Below are 20,255 nucleotides of genomic sequence, written 5' to 3' on the forward strand. Positions count from 1 at the left end.
TAATAATAGTTAACCCCCCATAAAGAACACAAGTGCTGGTTATTTTAAGCTATTGTGAAAATATTTGTATATTTTTGTTAAAATTTTTCTGGTATTAGAATTAATATTATTATTATTATATTAAGGTATGCGTACATGATTTTGAATTTTCGATTTGCCTCTTCTGCGAAATTATCGTTTAACATTTTATCAATAAGTTGTCGTATTTTGTTAAAGTTTTCTCATTTCTTGTTACATTCTTGTTATAACTTTGATTTCGATAACATTAGAAATTGTCAAGTTTAATAGTTTTGTTAGCCTTTTTTTTTGGATTTGGTTTTGGTTTTTGGTAAGGTTTAAGAATTGTAAAATATTTCCTGCTCTACAGTAATTAATATCGGTAATAAAGATGAATAATTTCCAGTCTGGAAGGCAGGATATATAGCCCAAAAGCATAAATTAGTTATGCTATCTCTATCTTTTTCGCTGTGTGTTTCTCTCTCTCTCTTGCACATTGCCAGTGTTGAAACGTTCTAATATAGTTTTGTCTTAAACTGAAGGTATTTGTATTTGTTGTATCATTCCAGATATCGGAATCCTAGGAGCTCTATATCCTGCCTCTAGTTATAAAAAAACATTTTTTTTTCAAGGATCTTACAAGGATTTCTGCAGACGGCAAAGCGCTTAAGCTTAGGAAAAAGTTGTTTTTTCGGTTGTTTCACAACACTGCTATCTAGAACTAAAATCGTTCGAAAACAACTCAAATACGTTTTTTCAATATCAATAGCTTTAGGTTATAGTTATTAGTCGTGGTGTGATTTCTTTGTTATTAGTTGTTAATTAAAGCCAATTTGCATTTGTTAGTTGAGTCTATGTTAAAAGTTGTTTAAGCGCGCTTCGAATCTGCCATTCTCAATCTTAATTTGAATCTCAATTTCAATCTCATTCTCATTCTCATTCTCATTCTGAATCTCATTCTCATTATGCATACTCATTGTCATCATCGTTTTCTCTTCCGAACACTGGCTTAATTAAAATTTGTCATTTATCTTATCAGATACTTGGATTGATGTATGTATACATATCTGTTTGTATATATATATATATTATCTGTTATGGATCATAATTGGTCAGATGTTGTGGCATTTTGAATTGTACATTCAGTTAATTAGTTATCCTTCGTCTAATTTTTCTTGTCTCGCTGAGCTTCATTTCACTTTTCTTCACTTTTCTTATCTTCTTGATTTAAATTTTTTCCTTTTTTTGTTTTTTTATATACTTTTGTTTTATATACTTTAGTGATCATTATAATATTTACAGTTGCGTTTATGCATTTTAAAGCAAACATAATTTCACAGCCGTACTCCACGTTTTTGCTCGGATATCCCGCATTTTAATATATTTATTATTAGTTTATTGTTAAATGTAATTTGCTTTGATGTGCTGTCAAGTGAAAAACGAAAATGTTGACCAACTTCCTTTTGGATTGTGATTTTCATCGACTGCACTTGAATTTCACGTTTTTCCTGCTGGTCCAGCTATATATCTAGTTTGTTATTTGCTACATTCATAGGTTTAATTTATTTAATTAATTTTATAGTAGAAAGAGACGGAGATGGCTGCAGAGTCATTAGATTAGCCTAAAGTTGAAACAAGATCTATAACTCTTGAAGGGATTTCCTACATGTCTACTAAGCTTTGCCCAATTTAGTTTTTGTTTGTTGTTATTGATTTATTGATTTAAATGGGAAAATGATTGGGAAAACCTATCCAGCGAGCTAACATAGAAGTTGGTTTTTATTAGTTAGTTAGTTAGTTAGTTAGTATTATTTTATTATATCGTTAATCGATTTACCTTGGGCAAATTCAAATTTCTTACACAAAACATAGATTCATTACGTTTAATTGGTTAACTACACTTTTTTTGTTATTTATTTTTTTTTGCTTTCGATTACATTACCTAATTGTTAAAGAGAATTGGATTCAACATGATTGGGAGGAGTGTGATGTGCGAATTGAGGAGTGTGTGATTTAAATTTGATTTTCTTTAGCCTACGATAAAATTAGCACCAATGCAAGAGAGTTAATGATTCATTCGTGTTAGAATATTTTGGAAAAAATGTTGCCAAGATATGTGTAATTTACTACCCTTCACTACGATCGCCCTTACCCGCCATTCATAGAAATATTTAACGTGTTTTTTCTTTGGTGGTTAGAAAGTAACCAGAGCTGTCAAGTTTTCGCATTTAAATCCAATGCCAATGTAACGATCGTTTCCCACGATTTCTTCCCGACTATTATATAGTTTTCAATTAATTTCTAGTTCGAAACTAACAGCTGACAGCTCCATAAAAAAAAATGTACTAGTTGCAGTTGCTAATGTGGTGAACTGTGGTGTGTGTGTATAGGTGAACATTTTTTATTGGATTAAAAAAAACCTATCTTCCTAGAAGAAGTTGCCCTCATTCAGTTAGCTAAACACTAATCAACAATTTTTGATCCGATACACTGAGCTATATACTCGTATGTACAATACGCTTACATATAGCTGTGTATATATATATTATATTATATATTTCTTTTTTACTATAGAGTCTTAGGAGCTAGAGACTGTCTTATACGTTCGCTTGATGAGTTTGTTTTGGTTGTTCTTGGTGTTGCTTGCTTACGCATCTAAACTTAGGTAGATGTACATAAGTGTATATGCTATATATCTGCTGGCTATATACCGATTCGATTTGGATTCGGATTCGGATACGGATCACATTGAAAGTACTCGAATATGTTCTGCAATTGGGGCGACTTTCCATGCCCTAGCTGTTTCCTGTTCCATATGTCCATTTGAAATTGTATTATTGTACCTATTTGAAGTCTGGGGATATAAGTGAAAACCTACGCATCTTTGTATCTTTGCATCTTTGTATCTTTGTATCTTTGCATCTTTGGATCTTTGCATCTTTGCATCCACTCAATTGCTGGCCACAGATACGTGGCCTGATTTCATTTGCATTTCGCCTATTACTATTACACTGTAATAATTTGTGGGGTAGTGAGTGTGTCCTACGCTTTTAGGAGCAACAAAAATGTGAATGTTGTGATTTAGCTTCGCCTTGCGTTGATCTGCTCCATCGTTGCCATTTTGCTATTTGACTTCAAGTTATAAGTTCAGCAAGCTGTTGCCCAGGAAACCCAGCATTATGGTGGACATGGCAATCGGCGCGAGTTGCACATTCGAGGCTGTACTGTTGCCGGCCAATATCTCGGCCCTCTTTCGCATGCGCTCCTGTAAACGAAATGTATAGTTTTCTGATTATATATATAGTTATATATTTTACATATTACCTGGTACAGTTTGTCCTCGCCGGGCGGATCCAAGCACTCGAACTCACAGCAACGCTCGCCAACTCGGAAGTTTTTGCAAAACTGTTGGGCAAGAATGAGTTGTTAACAGAGCAGTTATTAAACTAGAAGTCATATGACTATATATGACTCAAGACTTAAGCTATATACTAGTGAAGCTATATACTCACGTAGGGCGGATCGCAGTAGATGGCCTTGCACCAGAGTGGCTCCGAGTGATAGCAGACGCAGAGGCTGCAGACTCCTGGTCCCGGCACATAGAGCATTCCGTGGTTCACCTTGTTGCCCTGAAAGTCAACGCAGTCCTCCTCGAGTGCAGCTGAAAATGTTTAAATATTTAAATAGTTAAATATATGTAACGGGTGTTTTTTTTAGAGGTATAGAACTTTAAGTTGGCATTACTGTTCAAGATGGCGACCGATTTAACAGCTGTCAAGTGATTTATTCTCAGTTTGGTTTGGCAATTCGTCATGCGTGCTTACAAAATCCAACTCGTGCAAGAATTGAAACCAAACGATCATCAAGCAAGGCGTAGATTCGTCGAATGGGCCCAAAACGAGATTGCTGTTGTTCCCGATTTTTCATAAGCCTCCAAGATCTTGTGATTTAACACCGCTAGACTACTTTTTGTGGGGCTATGTAAAGTCATTGGTCTATGCGGATAAGCCACAAACGCTAAACCATTTGGAAGACAACATTCGCCGTGTTATTGCCGATATACGGCCAAATGTTGGAAAAAGTCATTGCAAATTGGACGTCCAGATTGGACTACATCCGAGCCAGCCGTGGCGGTCATATGCCAGAAATCATATTTAAAATGTAATGCCACAAGATTATCTTTCATGTCAATAAAATTCATGTCAATCGAATAATCCATCGTTGTTTTATTGCAATTTAAAGTTCTATACCTCTAAAAAAAACACCCTATATAAGTCCTTAGTTCGATGGCTATAGTAACTACATATGTACGTGTATGCCAAGCTAAGCTGCTCCACTTTAATCCGGCTAGTTTTCTTGATTTGAACTCTCGGTTCAGCGATTATCAATTCATGTGAACCGTGGGTCTACGTAAATGCCAATTCAGATTCAGATTTAGATTTAGATTCTCATATTCAGATTCAAATTCCGAATCAAATTGAAAGCCAGATAATACGTGATTTCTTATGTGCGCCGTTTTGCCATTGAACTGATTTCGAATGTGTCAGTTAGTTTAACGAAGAGGACTGATTAATTAATTGTTATGCGCAGTGCTTTCATGAATGAATGTTTCTAGGATATGACAAACTTTTAGTTACCAACTTAATAAACTTAACTCCCATTTCACTAGCATTTTCGCTTTCACTTTCATAGATACGCAAAAGTGTTTGCCGCCTTCATTGGAGAAAATGAATACCCGATGTGGCAATGCAATTGAAGGGGGCAGCAATGGGACTGTGCCACTGACAGTTGGACATTTGTGGGGACAGACAGCTGGCAGATCTGTGGAGGGGTCACCAAGAAGGAGGGGGGGGGGGGGGGGGGTTGCCCACATAGCTTTGGGGGGTTGCTCAAAAGCTCTGCAACATTGCTGCAAGCGACATTGCTGCACATGAAGGTGCAATTGTTGCAAGTGACGTAGGCGCCGCTGGGCATTTGTTGCAATTGCAAAGGTGCAGGTTCGACCACAACACCACGAATTGCGGATGCGGTCTTTAATGGGTCGCATTCTACACTCGCCACAATCGGGTGCAACAACATGGGCTGTCAAACACTTGTTCACTAGCGGGTTTTCCCCAACTAACTTAAGAACAAGAAGCTGGATTTTGTTTTTAAAGAATCATTTAAATGAAACATGTTTTCTGGCAGTGTGCTTTTTCTTTTCTTTACTTTCTTTTTCTTTCTCAGTGTTTTTGGAAGCGATTCTTCGGCTTGCAAGTTTTGGCTTTACACATTTTTCGGGCAAAGTTGCGGCATTGTTGAATTCGAGGCTGGAAAATGGGTGGCGGCATTTGGGCGGAAGCTGCAGTTGTTTGCGCACTTTGTTTGTATGCCCTGCATCGTCCTTTCGTCCTTTCATCCTTTCATTCCTTCGTCCTTTTATCCCTTCGTCCTTTCATCGTTTTCGCATTTTCCTGCTGCTTTTCTTGCCACGATTTTCCCCCATTGCAGCGAAAGTTCGTTGCTGCACGTGCTTTTGCTCTCGCCGGGTTTTTCAACCGCTTTCCTTGCCCGCTTTCTCTTTGCCTTTCTCTTTTGGCCATTTTCCTTGCCTTTCCCTTCATTTCTCATCACCTTCGCCGCAGTCCTTTGCTGAGATCGCTGAATAATTAAAAGCAAGCGTTCAACTTTCGTGCACCAGCTGTCGCCCAAACAATTTAGCTGTGTCCTGGGTCAAAGTTTAGCAGGCCACCACCCACCACCCACTCTCTCCACCCACTCTCTTCACCCACTCTCTGTTTAACCTTCGCCCTTCGCAGTGGATGCCACATACTGGGCGAAAATTGCACAAAGCATTTGTCTGAGCCAAACAGTTGGAGGCCTTTGCGCGTTTAGAAAAGCTGCTAGTTTGTCAACTATGCGTGAAAAAAAGAAAAACTTAATTAAAAAACACAAAAGCAGCCACATGGCATAAGTTAAATTTTTAAATTACATTTTTGTTCATATCCTGTGGTTTTTCACATTTTTTTTTCAGTGTTTCGTTTGTCTTTGCTGCTGGGAAGTGAAATGCATTTCGCCGCAGTGCCAGCATTATATTACAATTATGTTTATTGCATTTTAATGCCTGGCCTTTTCCCATTTCCACCTGACCCAAGCGTGGACTTTTCTTTTTTTATTTTGGGGTGAGTGGAGGGGGGGGGGGTCTCACTTATAAATAGCTTTTGTTGTGACATTTTACAAGGTGCCCCTTGAGCTCTTCACAAACATGCTGTGTGCACATATATATATTTTCCTTTTTGGCGGGGAAATTCAAGCGAAATGCGCTTAAATTGGTCTGGTCCTTTGTGCTATTTTCAGGGAAAATCAATTTCACGCACACACACAAGTTGGCAACTGAAAATCTCGTGACAAATTGCAATTAGATGAATTAGCACTGCATTTTGCGGCCATTTCAAGTAATTAAAGTGCCAGCAATGTGTGTAAATTGAAGGAGATGCACTCAATTCTCAATGCTCGCTTTCAATTGCCTCACAATTTGGCTCAATTTATATGATTGCATATGCACACATGTCTTTTCTTATATTTCTTATTTTTATATATTTTTTTAGCCTATCTGCGTTATTATTTGTGTTTTTTAAAGCTGCTTAGCTTGGCGGCTATGTGGGAAGTTGGCTTTCAATGTCGAACGCCACACTCCACACGCCACATGCCGCATGCCACATGCCACTTTTCCCGAACTTGACAAGAAGAAGAATGCTTAAAAAGATTTTCCGCTTTTGCCACTCGTGGCCAATTCAAAATGCTGGCTGGCCAACAACAATGAGCCACTTTAGCAGGAAAAGAAAAAACACATTCTAAATGAAATGCACTGCCACAGTTGCAGTAGCCTTGTGTCGAAGCAGTTCATAAATGCCTAAGCAGCGCAAAGGAAACGAAACGAAACGAAACGAAAGGAGAGAAAAGGAAAGGAAAGGCGGTGGAAAAGCTGTGAAAAATCGGGGGAAAATCGGGGGCAAACCGGATGGGCAAGGGGCTGGCAAAGTGGCAGGGTCACGGCGGCATCGTCGAGTGAGTGCAGCCATCAAGTTTTCCACTTTTGCTGCCTGCTTTGCGACTCTCATTCGCCACTCTATGCACCGCAAAAAAAACACATGTAATTAACTAAATATTTGATCTACAATGAAAACAAATGCTTGTTTTCTTGTGGACAATACGCAACTGGCGATTTGCAAACGGAAGCGCAGATTATAAAACCATGTTCAATGTCACGCTGCTGTGTAATTAGCCGGGTCACGTCGACACCACCCCTTCAACCCCTTTAACCTCCTCAACCCCCTTCAATCCCCTTCAATTCCCTTCAACCCCTTCAACCCCCTGCATGCCCACTTTATCTTTTACCACTTTACCCCATTGTTTTGGCCTCTGTAATGTCACTTTCTGCTCGCCCTGTCAACGTGTCGTATGCGCAATGTGCAAGAGGACAGCTTGCAGACTAAGACTATCACACAGACTAAGGCACGTGGGCCAATTGTTACACATTCAAAATCCAAGTTTATATACAATTTTAAACATTTAAAGTGCCATAAATTCCAAAGAGCATCCCTTGTTTTAAGAGCAAATTTGGGCAGCCAATGATGGCGGCCATTAGCTGACCCTGACTACGCGATTGGGGTCCAGATTAGCCATTGAGTGGATCGATTGCATCGTTGAAGGCGATGGCATCTCTCGATGGAGCACCCAAACCAACCAGCAAACCAAGCTACCCAGCAAACTCTTGTCACCACTCAACGGTCGATTGATTGCACCACCATCACCATCACCATCACCATCACAAGGGAAAAAGTTAAGTAAACGAGCACCACTCTTTGTAGCCACTGTAATTAGCTGAAACGCAATGCTCCACCAGCCATCGATTGTGGCACTTTATGTAATCTTATGCCCCACAATTCTTAAATATAAACCTAACTTCATTTATATTAAAAAGGAACAGCAATTTTCTGTGTTCTTCATTTGAATCTACAATTTTCTACAATTTTTCCAGCAATATTCATAGCATTTTTCATAAGTATTTCTCATTATATTTGAATATTGCTTCTAAGCAGCACTCATCTTAACCCGTTGACGCCCACAGAGGCCAACATGCAGCTAATTAGAGGCTGTTATGTCATCGTATCGAACGATAGTGCCCATCAATCATGAGATGGGTAATATCCTTCGATATCAATATCAATCTCACTTGAGTTAACCCATCAGCACTTGAGCACCGGCCACATGTTCCAGTTTCTTCATCTATTCCTTTATTCTTCTTCTGTTCTAACATTCAAAATTGTGTGTTTTTTTTTGCGGTTTGGCGGAAGAGGGTTAAAGCCGAAGAGCCGTGTTCGTTGCATGTGCAAAGTCAAGGTTGTAGCCAACTTGCTAACAACTCAAACTGCTCAATAGAGGGAACATACACAGCTAGAAAAGCCACAGTGGCTCTTTAGAAATAGCTAAAAATATTTAACTTTGCTCTTTAATAAATTTAAACATTGAAATAACTCTAAAGAACAAGTAATAGCTGAAATTAAATTAATTTCATTAAAATGTATCAGTTTTCAGTTTCAGTTTTCCACACTTTTCCCACTGCAGTTGTACCCTTTTCCTGCAATCTCGAGACTTTTCTCATTCCGCTGGCAATTGTTTATGGCTCGGCTCCGACTGGCACATAAAAGAAAAACAGAATCATCAAATTTGATTGAGCACTACTGGCAAGGTGGGCTACAGTGGGCATTCGCTTTGTGGGAAAATACCACATTTCCCAGGGGTAGTTTTAAGCTTAACTTGCTTACTTTTTGGCAAACTAAATTATTGAACAACTTGCCGTTGCAATTTGTTATTTGTGTTTCGCATTTTGTATTGATTTGAAAACCCAAGAGAATTATGCTGCTTGCAGTTGACAAACTAAGTTACATTAGGCCAGCTGAATAATTGACTGCAAAACTCGTGAGACAAATGTACTTTTAATGCTAACATTAAGGCATCTGCATTATTGATACGAAATAGGTGGGCTTCCCTTTTGGTCGAGTATTCACTGTAATAGGCAGATTTATTGCCGACTCACCGGCGCCTTAGAAATTGGAGTGTTGCTCGTGTTCGCAACCTTCGATATATGCAAATTTCGCAAAAAAAAAAAGAAATAGGGAAAATAATACTAAAAACCAAAGGCAGGCTGACATTGTTATGGTCGCATTTCTGACAGTTTCGATTTCTTTTATTCTTTGCAGTGCGTAGCTACAAACAAAAATGAATTTTCTGCGCAAGGCAAATGTTATTCCTGGATAATCGCGTCATTAGAGGGCATTAAAACTGATTCGATTTAGGTGCGCGAGAAGAAGAGAAAGAGGCGCTGCTAACGAGGAAATGCAAATGTGTTCATTAGGGTGGACCTTCGTTTCTTTTTCCATTGCCGCGAAGTAAAATGAATCCATGTCGTATACGTGATAAAGTGTAGCATATCACTCATACGCACTGTTGACTGAGCAGTTACACATATAAATACATATGTGGTAAATCTAAATGCAAATGTGCTCATTAGGGTGGACCTTAGTTACCAGCTCTTGGCTGCCGAGAAGTTCAATAAATCTGTGTATTTTCTAAGGGTTTACGTGTCGGATACTTGATAAAGTGTAGCATATCACTCATACGCACTGTTGACTGAACAGATACATATACAAGTGTAGTAAATCTAATGCTGTAAACGAGGAAATGCAAATGTGTTCATTAGGGTGGACCTTAGTTACAAGCACTTGGTTGCCCGGAAGTTCAATAAATCTGTGTATTTTCTAAGGGTTTACGTGTCGTATACTTGATAAAGTGTGGGATATCACTCATACGCACTGTTGACTGAGCAGTTATCTATGATGTGATGAGGTGAGACAAGTGTAAGATAGTAAGATTGAGAAGGAGCCACCCCGATTGTGTGGCTGATTTATGTGGCTACCGAAATGAAATGGTAATTACCTGTAAAGGGGCTGAGGCAGCCCAGCAGGCAAAGGGCCAAAATCAGCTGGGCGAGATAGTCAGTTGGCAGCCGCCACAGCGACGTCATTGGTGGCAGCCACGCCCCCAGTCGGCCGGCCGCCTTCAAGCGTTGCAATTGTTGCTGTGGTTGCTGTTGTTGCTGCTGCATGTTTCGTGTTGCCGCTGTTGTTGCTGCTGTGCAGCCTCGTTGACGTCGCCATGTCGTTTGCTGCCCATTGATTGTTATTGCTTTGGTTGCAGTTGCAGTTGCAACTGCTTCTGCTGCTGCTGTTTTGATAGGTGTTGCTGCTGTTATTGCTGTTGCTGCTGTTGCTGTTGCTGCTGCTGCCTTTGTCATTGTCAGGCGTTGATTTTGAACTTGGCGGCGGCGACGGCTGTGGTAGCTGCACAGGCAGCAAATGTTGCTGTTGCAGTTGCTTCGTTTGCTTCGTATGTTGCTGTTGCAATTATCCTTTTCCTACTGCTGCTTCTTCTTGGCCTGTCCTTGCACTTTGCGTGTGTATCTGCGTGTGTGTGTGTGTGTGTGTGTGTGTTTGGGTGTGTGGAGAAAGGTGATATATTATTGGAAACTTAATCAATTCCATGTTGTTATACAGTGGCTTAAATGTACTAACTCAAATATGTTTAGTTTTTATAGCAGCAATGCGGTTGTATATTACTTAAAATATGTCAAAAAAAATATATTCATAAAATGCCAAAATGTGCAACTATTTTTTTTGTTAGAGATTTGATTTAATTGATTGATTTTCGCTTGAATTCAGTTGATTTTGTTCAATCAACTTGCAATTATATCAGCAGGCAGGTCTGCAAGTTTGGCCCACTGTTCTGTGGGCCACAAAAGTTTCGCTGCATTGTGTCGACAGACAGTTTTTGGCAGCAATTTTACCTCTCCCCCTCTGCCTCTTCCCCTTTGCCTCTCTGTGTGTGTGTGTGTGTTTTTTGTGGGTGGTTGCAGGCGGTGGTTGGGCGGCGGATCAGCTGTTCGGCAGCAGTTCCGTGTTTGGCAGCCGAGTTGCTTGTTTACAAAGCTTCTTGGGGCTTCTTTCTGGCATTTCTTTTCCCATCAATTTTTCACTGCCAAAAACAGAAAGATGAACACACGCACACACACACACACACACACACACAACCGCATACAAGCAGTGTTTAATTCGAATTTTATTACTTATTATTTGCATGCCCCTGTACGCCAACAAAAAAAAAAGAGCGACAAGTTCGAGTTTCACTTCACGCCGTTTTATAGATTTTCCTTCTTACAAACACACACACATACATAGAAGCACACGCGTATCCTCATTGATTTTCCCTTTTTTATTTCTTTTTTTGTTTCTTTTTTTTTTTTTTTTGGCTTTTTTTGCTCATTTCAAGGCTCTGCTACTTACATCTCACGTAAATTGTTTAACTTTGACACCAACAAAATTTCGCACGCAAGCACTAAAAATACTTGAAAAAAAAGAGTAAGGGAAATGTGAAAACAAAAACACATCACAACACGAATTTCCCAGCCAGCGAGTAGCAGCAGTAGGTAGTAGTAGGTAGTCGTACCGCCCTCTTCGGTTTTCCTCGCCCCGATTTTCCTATTTTCCCCGAGTCCTTTCACACAAGCGACTGTTTGCTGATTGCTTTTTGCCCACCGTCTTTTGTGTTGCCTTTGTTGATTTTGTTGATTTTTGCTGCTGCCACTATTGCCACTACTACTGCTGCTGCTGCTGCTGCTGCTGCTGCAACTGCAAGTGTGACGAACCACGCTCTCACTCCCAGTCCGCTTGGCAATCCGGGCAAGATTCCGATTCCGATTCGGATTGCGATTCCGATAGCGATTGCGATTCCGATTCCGGGTCTGATTCCGGCCAGAGCCACCGACTGCAGCGTGGGAGAGTCAAGAGCCAACTGACGACGTCGCCGAGGCTGCGCCCCACACAAATGTTGCTGGCTTGGGGCAGCAGCAACATCGATGCCCCCAACAGCAACATCCCCGTGCAACACAGCGTGCTGCAAGCTTTTGTTCGCAGCTTTTGGCAAACATGCTTAGTATTCCTTCGAACCAGCGAACAGCTTTTTAGTTTCTGAACTGGACATCTAAAGTGCTTCCGGTTTCAAGAACTTTCCAAAAGCTAAACAGCTTTGTCCGGAAACAGCACCAGAAATCAAAGTTAGCTTTCAAAGAGAAATATTCCCGCCAAAGGATTTCAATCAAGTGATTTCAAAATTTAACTTCAAAACAATACAATTTATGTACATAAAACAGATGAATATTTTATATAAATGAAATTATTTGCAGCACTCAATGAAGTTCGATTATAATAAATTATAGCATTAAAAAAAGAAAACAGAGTGAATGCCAAAACATCAGCTTTATGTAGGATTGAATATTTGAAAACTACTCGTATTTAGCTTCACTTGGTTTTTTGGCCCAATAAAAACGTACAGAACATTTTTAATAAGTAGTTTGGAAATGATTTTATTTCAATATATTTCATATTCATTCATTAGTTCATATTTTCTGTTTTATACTTTTACACAAAAATACTTGTGTGTGTGTGTCTGTGTGTGTGAGTGTGTCCGTGTGTTTGTGTTTGTCTCGTAGGCTGTGGTTCTTCTATTGGTATTGGTGTGTCCTTGAGTAGTCCTTTTGCATCGCAGTCTGTCTGTTTGTCTGTCTGTGTGTCTTTCTGTCTGTGTGTTTTGTATTTTGTAGTTTGTATTTTGCATGTGGTTGTCTTTGTATGCCATTAATCTGAGTTGGACATAACTAGGTGTTAAATACAAGTTGAGTTATCTCATTTAAATATTTGTTTACCATTTAAATGCATTTTCGGGAAAGTTTCATTGAATTTCTCGTTTCTTAGCTGATTTATTAGTTGTACACCCATGTTTTGACTGTTCTGCGTGGGATACTCAGCGATATTTGATTCGTTTATTTAAGAGGGAAGGTGCCACGAGCTTTTTACATCTAAATGTTTTTCGGCTTGTATATAGGTGTGTATGTATGTATGTATATATATATATATATATTAACTATTACTTCACATAGAATTTGCATAGCGCTTTGTTTTTCTCTGTTTTTCTCATGCTCTTTGGTTGGTTTCTATACTTGTATATGCATATGCACTGTATAACTTGCCTTTTGGATGGTGAGAGGGATATTATCTGTGGGATATTTCGGTTCTGTGAGGGGGAAGTGGGGGTTGGAATTTGTTTAATTTACACTCAATGCTTGCTCATTTGCTGAGATAATATTTCCTGATCCATATTACTTGATCATCGTAAAGAATTCAACTACTTTTGGGTGTTGTGTGTGTGTGTTGCTGTCGCATTTCGTACTTGTGTGTGCAGAAATATCCTTAAGATATTTAGCTTGCTGACGATCTGTTCTCGGTTGTTACTTACAAATTATAACTATTTTTATGTATATATTTATGATTCTATTTGGTATGTGTATATATATGTGTATGTATATATCCATTTCTATTCATTGACATAAAATTTGAAAATATACTATATAACTTGTTGATGCCCCTGCAAAAGATAGTTTTTGAAGATCTTTTTTTTTGTTTGGGGGTTTTTCGCTAATTTGCAAGGGTATCTCCAGTACTTCTGTTTACTTGTTCTTTTTCTGGTTCTTTTCACTTTTAAAAAGTCCTGCAACATGAGAGGTGAGAAAAAAAAAACACAGCTCCAGTACACTGAAGAGCAAGCGGCCAGGCTTTTATGTATATATAATAGATCTTTCCTTAGTTCATATGTGTGTGTGGGCGTTGAAAGAGCATCTAAACTTCGGCCTGCCGAAGAATGCTGTTCAAGGATCTCTCTTACATTCATCTTGATTAAAATTTCGCTTAAAGATCTCGATTCTCTTGTTTTTGTTTCTTGTATATTAAAATTGTAGTCTTTGTATTTTTTGTGTGTGTTTTCTTTGAGTAAAGGCTTTGTCAGTTGTTCAGGAGGGTCACTAGTAATTACACATATATTAGTTGCATTTTTCTTAGTTTTGTAGATGTAACGCGTTTTACCAAGTTTAGATGTGACGGTCAAGGCTTTCAAGGGTTAAGCAGTTGGGTTTGGGGGTTATTACGGGTTATCTATCTGGTGCAGGGTGTGGTCCATTATCGGTGGTTGGATGCCTTGCCTGGACATTTGGTTATACGACAGACTGAGTCAATGAGTTTGAAGCCCAAATGATATAGAAATAATTAAGAATTGGTTGACAATCAAGTCAGAAAGCTTTCCGCATTTGTATCAGATGCACACTTGGTCACATTGTCGCTGTGAAGGGTCACACTAAGGTGACTGTGGGCAAATTTACTTATTTTGAAAGGAATTTTCTCATTGACAAAGCTGCGTTTGTGTGCGTGGATTTTAGGGCGTGTGATAGGCTTGTGTTTTAGTGGAAACCGTTTAGGAAGTTTATTTTTTTTAGTTTTCTAGTTGTTTGTCGTCTCCGGCTCAAGTTGTAAGTCACGTAGAAAAGTATAAAGTAAGATGCATGCGGTTCCTGTTCCGTTTTCAGTGTTTCTTTTGTTCCATTCCCACTGTTCCTAGGATCATAGGTCCTCGTCAAATCCGCTCTTCGTTTTTTAAGCTGATATTGTTTGATCTCAATCTAGATCGGCAAGTCGACAGGTAGTTATGGTTTAGACCTACGAGATTGTTACATACGTTGAACTGCACACTAAGACTTCTGTATTTGTATCTGTATCTGTGTCCGTGTCGGTGTGTCGCTGTGTCTGCGTGTGTGTTATGTTTGTACACATACTGAATCGTTATCGTTTTTGCACATACATTTATACACAAATATGTTTCTGCAGGGGTTTCTTTCGGAAATCAAGGGTTATGTGTGGGGGTTTAGTCAAGTTGGTCCAAATTGCTCATATCCTTGTCTAAATATTTGATTAGGTCCGAACAAGCATTTGTGTTTTTGGAACTCGTTCTATCTATCGCTATCGGATCGCATCCGATGTGTCTCTCCCACATTTAACATTCAACCAACTTTTGGGAAGGGGGAAGCATTTAATTGACTGCCAAAAATTACGCTAAATAGTTACGTGATTGCCGAAAAACGTTAGGAATGCCCCTGCAATGCTCTTTGGCGATTCAATCAGAGTTTTATATATTTTATATGTATGTAAGTAGTGTAGCTGTCAATCGTTGAATGTTTGGCAATCGTACCGATAACAGAACTATGATATCCTAATGTTATACACTCACAGGCAAATCATTTCATTTTTTGTTCGCATTATATTTTGTGTACTTTTTGCATTATTTTGACAACATAGAAAACAATTTAATAAAATCTAATTCTTAATTTATTAATTGAGATGATTTCAAAATTGTAGTCGGACTTAAAAGAAATGACTTTTAGGGAAAACATGATCCAAAGTAGTAAACATCTATTATATATTTTGGTTTATATTAATGCGTATTCACCTATTGTCTTTACTTATTGAAATATTTTTTGATGCAATGTAGCAAGTAAGTCAATCGTTAAAAACTGTCAGCCATTTATTTGGGATTCTCTTTTTTTTTTTTAAATACTTTGAATTGACTTAAAAGAGTTAATTATCGATATCTGTTGATCCATTGCAAGGACATTAATATTTTCGGCCTGTCAAATTTGTTTATCCATATTGGGTTTTGGCCAACATCTGACTTGCTTTGCCATCTTTTTTGCTCGGGCTCTAAACTAGTTTAGTTATGCTTGAAATGGCTTACGTTTGGGTTTTGGTTTTTGGGTTTAGTTGCCATTTATTTATTTTTTTTGTTTTATGCATTTGTAAAACACCTAGAGTTCTTTTTTACGACTTTTGTAGTTGTAGTATCTTTAAGATAAATATTTATGTATATATATATATATTTGTATCTATATGTATAGTTGGTTTTGTTGGAAAGTTCTTTTGTTTGGTTTTTTCATATATTTTTTTTTTCGTTTTGTCGATTTTGTTTAAATTCAAGTTTTAGTCTTTATGTTTTGTCATTCAAACAAGGGAAGTTGGTGGCATGGACAATATAAAACGCTGTGACCAATTGTGGAAAAGTGAAGTTTTCCGTCGCGGAGCACTCACTCACACAGCTGTAATGCAGCACAGTAGTAGTTGTAGTAGTTGTAGTATCATAAGGCAACAAATCAATTTGATGTGTTAGCTAATTTCGAGTGGTTTGTTTAGGTAGATTCTTACATCTAGGAGTTATCCGTCAAAGGATTTTTTCTTGTTATCATTTTCCATTTTGCTAGCTTGTTTATCTGAGTGCCATACCATGCGGTCCCTGTTCGGGCGCCATGTGTAGCATAGTGTATATAGTGTGTCCTGCTCAGTCTATGCAGGGCCACCAACAGAAAACTGTTTGAAGTGCGGGGACTGGAAGGTACATACACGAATACATTCGATAAACTTATAATTAGGTTGCTAGTCTCAAGTCTAACTACAGAAAACACACAACGAGCGGAAATCCACACGCAGAGAATTACTTAGCTGTGCATTCACTGATGCGTTCTGGTTTACATACATATATGTGTATACATATATATATATACATATGTATATTCATATTCATATATATATATATATATAGTTAGTACTTTATTACTTACGCACTACAACAAACGTACACAAAACTTAGAGAGAAAATGACACGTACACATCTAGGTACATACATACATATATGCTGCAGCTTGCAATTACAATGCACAATTAGTAAAGAGTATTCGCTGCGATTCGCTAGACATCCAAATGTACACCGAATAAATATGCCTCTTAACACCTTCATCGAATTGAACGCTCAATTAGTGCTCACTTAATTACACACATTCAAAAAAAAAATGCAACTCTTTTTATTTATTTCAGTTAATATAGCTTTATCTGTATCCAAGGACCAGCTTGGTCTCGCCTCTGCATAATACATTCATAATTATTTCATTAGTTTTGCTCCTTTTCTATTTATCTCTGCGTTGCCATTTCATAATTGAATTCAAGTTTCATCTTCGCCAATCAGAGGTCGCCCTGCAAAGTATGCAATCATTTTTGCATTGCTCTGCATTCGTGTTGGTGTGTGTGTCTGTGTTTTGAACTATGTAACATAATTACATACAGAAATGTACATTGATTAGAATTAACTTGGGTTTTTTTTCCATATTTTCTGCATTTTTCTGGGATATGTGAATGCAGTTGGCCTCAATCGTTTCCATTTATCGAATGCAAATTGATATTTGTGTTTTTTTTTTTGTTTTCTGCAGGCCCACCACCTCCCAAAGGATTCTCATTTTTGGAATCGTTTTTAGCAGCCGGAAAAATCGTGCATAATCGAAAGAATAACAGCTCCCACGTTGCCTTCTAATTGAGTGCTGCCATCAGCGTCATCAGCACTGCAACTGCAACTGCAACAGGAACAGGAACAGCAACAGCAGCAACATCAACAGCTGCGGCTGCAGAATCCAATCGACTGGCCATGGAAATTGCAAAAATCGAACCAAACGAACAAAAAAATTGGGCAAAAAGCGTGAGTGAACGGCAACGAGCTGCAAGCAAATGGAATTAGTCGACTGGGACCGAATCAACATTGGATAAAACCGGCGACCATGCCTGTTGCATACATCGATGATGTACCTAAAAAACCATGCATTTCAATGGGCGAAATTTGTTTTGCTTAATTAGACGTGAATTTCACATGACAGCGAAACGAAAGGCCTCAAACATTTTTGGTGGTCTACGAGTTCTGGACTCAACGCATTGTTGATTTTCTGAGAGCTCGGTGGCACGGGAAATTGATGCTGCCATGCAGCTATTTACGAGGAATTCCAGGCATCGCACTCAAATGAGTTAACAAAGTTAGTTATCTTCCATTTCCATTCTCAACACGATGGGAAAGTTGCCTGTGACAATGTTAATGCATCGTTAATTCGTTTACTGATCGACGGCATGTGAGGCATTTCATTTTAAGATCTTTTTTGGAATGCTTTGAAATTTGTTTATGGCATTATTATGAAGCCTGCTTATGTGCTAAACATGCAGCTCGTAGTTGTTTGTGCCCACAATAGCAAATTCGATTAAGTATAATAATAGATGTATATATATATATTTGTGTGTGTATGCGCATGTACATAAATAAAAATACTTAAAAGGTAACAAGAGAAATTTAAAATAATAATTAATAAAACAAAAAAAAAAAACAAAACAAGAGAGTAAAATCTGTGGAAATCTAATGTAGTTTGCTACGAGTTAAACTTAAAACCTAAGCTACCAGGCGAAGCCAACGAGTGTGAAAGCCAAGGACAACCCAGCTGCTAAAGTTGAGGGGGGGCAGAGGGTCAAGCATTTGATTGCATCTTGAATGGGTGATGGGTGTTGGGTGTTGGGTGTTGGGTACTATCCACCCACTTAGACATTTTCTGGTTCCGGTAATTTGCGTTCGCAGCAATGGCAGACGAGGGCGTTCAAACGCTGACCAATCGCCGACCACACGGTCATCGACATGGAGGACACCTCGCAGCTGGACGAGGCGTCCGGCTGCTGCTGCTGCTGATGATGATGATGATGATGCCGCTGCAGCTGGCGGTGCTCCTCGCGGCCATCATCGGCGTCCTCGTCGTCCTGCACCTCCTCATCGCCCTCCTGCTGTTGCTCAACGGCCCCGTCATAGCCCTTGCCAATGGCAACCGCATCCACCCTGGTGCTCCCCTGTTGTCAAATCTTTGGGCCCGCCTCCGATGATGAGCCGCTGGCCAGGCCCATTTCCACGCTCAAACTGGGCGGCACTCGTTGGGCAGTGACCTCTAATCCGGTGGTCAGGCCAGCAATGCCGCCGCCGCCGCCTCCGCCTCCGCCCGCACTCTGAAGCGTATTGTTGCTGGGATGGCGACTGCTGTCGTTGGAGGAGTATCTCATCATGCCGGGCACATCCAGGCTGTAGGCGCGATGGCGCTGATGGGCATCATTTCCGGTGGTGGTCATGGTGGTCATGGTGGTCACAGTACCGCCGCCTGCGGTGCCACCTCTCGCCTCGACTTTAACGGGGGATCCAGTGCTATTGGTGATGGTGGTGCAGCACATGCCCGGTTTTATGGCACCGCCTGCTCCCAATCCGTCCTGATTTTCACCCAAGCCATTGGCATTGTTGTTAGCACGTCCCGAGCTGGAATTGGAATTGGAACCGGGACAGGGACTACTGCGTGTGCTGCCGAAGCGCTTGTTGCTCTTATCGAAGCTGAAGCTAAAGTAATCGGAGAACTGGCGTAGTCTCGATTTCCAGGAACTACCACCAGTACCGGCCGATGGTCCCGGCATTCCGGAGCCACCCGATCCACCAGGTATTCCGGCAGCGCCACGACCACTGCTGCCGCTGCTCCGTGTGCTGCCGTTGCTGGGCAGGATTTGTTCGGTGACCACCAGTGTCGGCGATATGTTACCATTCGATGATGTGGCCAGCTGCGGCATCGACTGCGGTATGACCAGCGGAATCTTCTTGTCCGCCCTGCCATTGCCATCGTCCTCACAATCGGAGTCCGCCTCGGTGCGGGCCAATAGCTCCTTCAGCTGACAACCGACCGGATGATTGGTGTTCGCATTGGTGTCCTGCGGTATGCCAACAACCACACCGGCGGCGCCAGTGGTCTCCGTGCTGCTACGATTGTGCCGGCCGTAGAAAACATTGCTGTCGGAGATCACCTGCGGCAGGCCATCCGACAGGCGGCGATTGTTACCGCCGCTGCTATACTGATCCAAGCTGACCGCCCGATTGTTGCCAAAGTGACAGCGATTGCTGTGATAGCCGTGGATGTTGCCGTACGAGTTCCGAATGCGCTGCCCACCGCCGCTGCTGCACAGTTCGCCAATCATCGAGGGGCGCTTCTCGCGGGATGACTTGCGGGAGGTGGAGTGCGAGGACTTGCTCCGATTGCTGCTGCCCTCGGTGTCCACCTTGAACTTGGACGTCTTCTCGGCCACCTGCAATGGCCGAACATAAATGGGAAATTCTGATTAAATTATACGCGTATGCCGTGCATAATGTAATTGTCTCAAAACGAACTTTCTCGTGTCAGTTTTCAAGTTTTAAAGGTTTTAATGGAATTTCACAGCTTAATAAGATGAGAAAGTTGAGTCCGGTTGTGGAATGAACTAAAAACCAACTGTAATACACTTTACATAAGTTTTCTCTTTACTTTCAATGATTTTGAATAGAAGCGTTTTTACACACATTAAAGCCTACAAAAATATTTAGCAAAATAATAAAATCAACTACTTTCATTAAGGGGATATATTTTTTGT

General features: G+C 40.1%; 2 protein-coding genes across 3 annotated transcripts in view; both read right to left on the reverse strand.

Annotated features, from left to right (window-relative positions):
- Nucleotides 1-39: 39 nt before the first annotated feature.
- LOC120456048 lies at nt 40-11,877 on the reverse strand. Of its 2 annotated transcripts, XM_039642625.1 has the most exons (6): nt 11,741-11,877; nt 11,379-11,439; nt 9,976-10,499; nt 3,510-3,658; nt 3,322-3,402; nt 40-3,262 (listed from the first exon to the last, which is right to left on the reverse strand). In XM_039642625.1, the coding sequence occupies exons 3-6, from the start codon at nt 10,331-10,333 to the stop codon at nt 3,137-3,139; spliced, it is 714 nt and encodes a 237-aa protein (XP_039498559.1). In that variant the 5' UTR covers nt 10,334-10,499; nt 11,379-11,439; nt 11,741-11,877; the 3' UTR covers nt 40-3,136. The 2 variants fall into 2 exon arrangements, with proteins under 2 accessions (XP_039498559.1, XP_039498560.1); XM_039642626.1 differs by lacking the exon at nt 11,379-11,439.
- Nucleotides 11,878-16,597: 4,720 nt separating this feature from the next.
- Nucleotides 16,598-20,255, reverse strand: part of LOC120455139 (high affinity cGMP-specific 3',5'-cyclic phosphodiesterase 9A) — a 105,203-nt gene continuing 101,545 nt past the window's right edge. Inside the window, exon 11 of the mRNA XM_039641043.2 lies at nt 16,598-19,934. Coding sequence (XP_039496977.1) covers nt 18,675-19,934 — 1,260 coding nt within the window. The 3' untranslated portion in view covers nt 16,598-18,674. The remainder of the gene's footprint in view (nt 19,935-20,255) is intronic.

The sequence above is a fragment of the Drosophila santomea genome, chromosome X, assembly GCF_016746245.2.
Source record: "Drosophila santomea strain STO CAGO 1482 chromosome X, Prin_Dsan_1.1, whole genome shotgun sequence".
NCBI lineage: Eukaryota > Metazoa > Arthropoda > Insecta > Diptera > Drosophilidae > Drosophila > Drosophila santomea.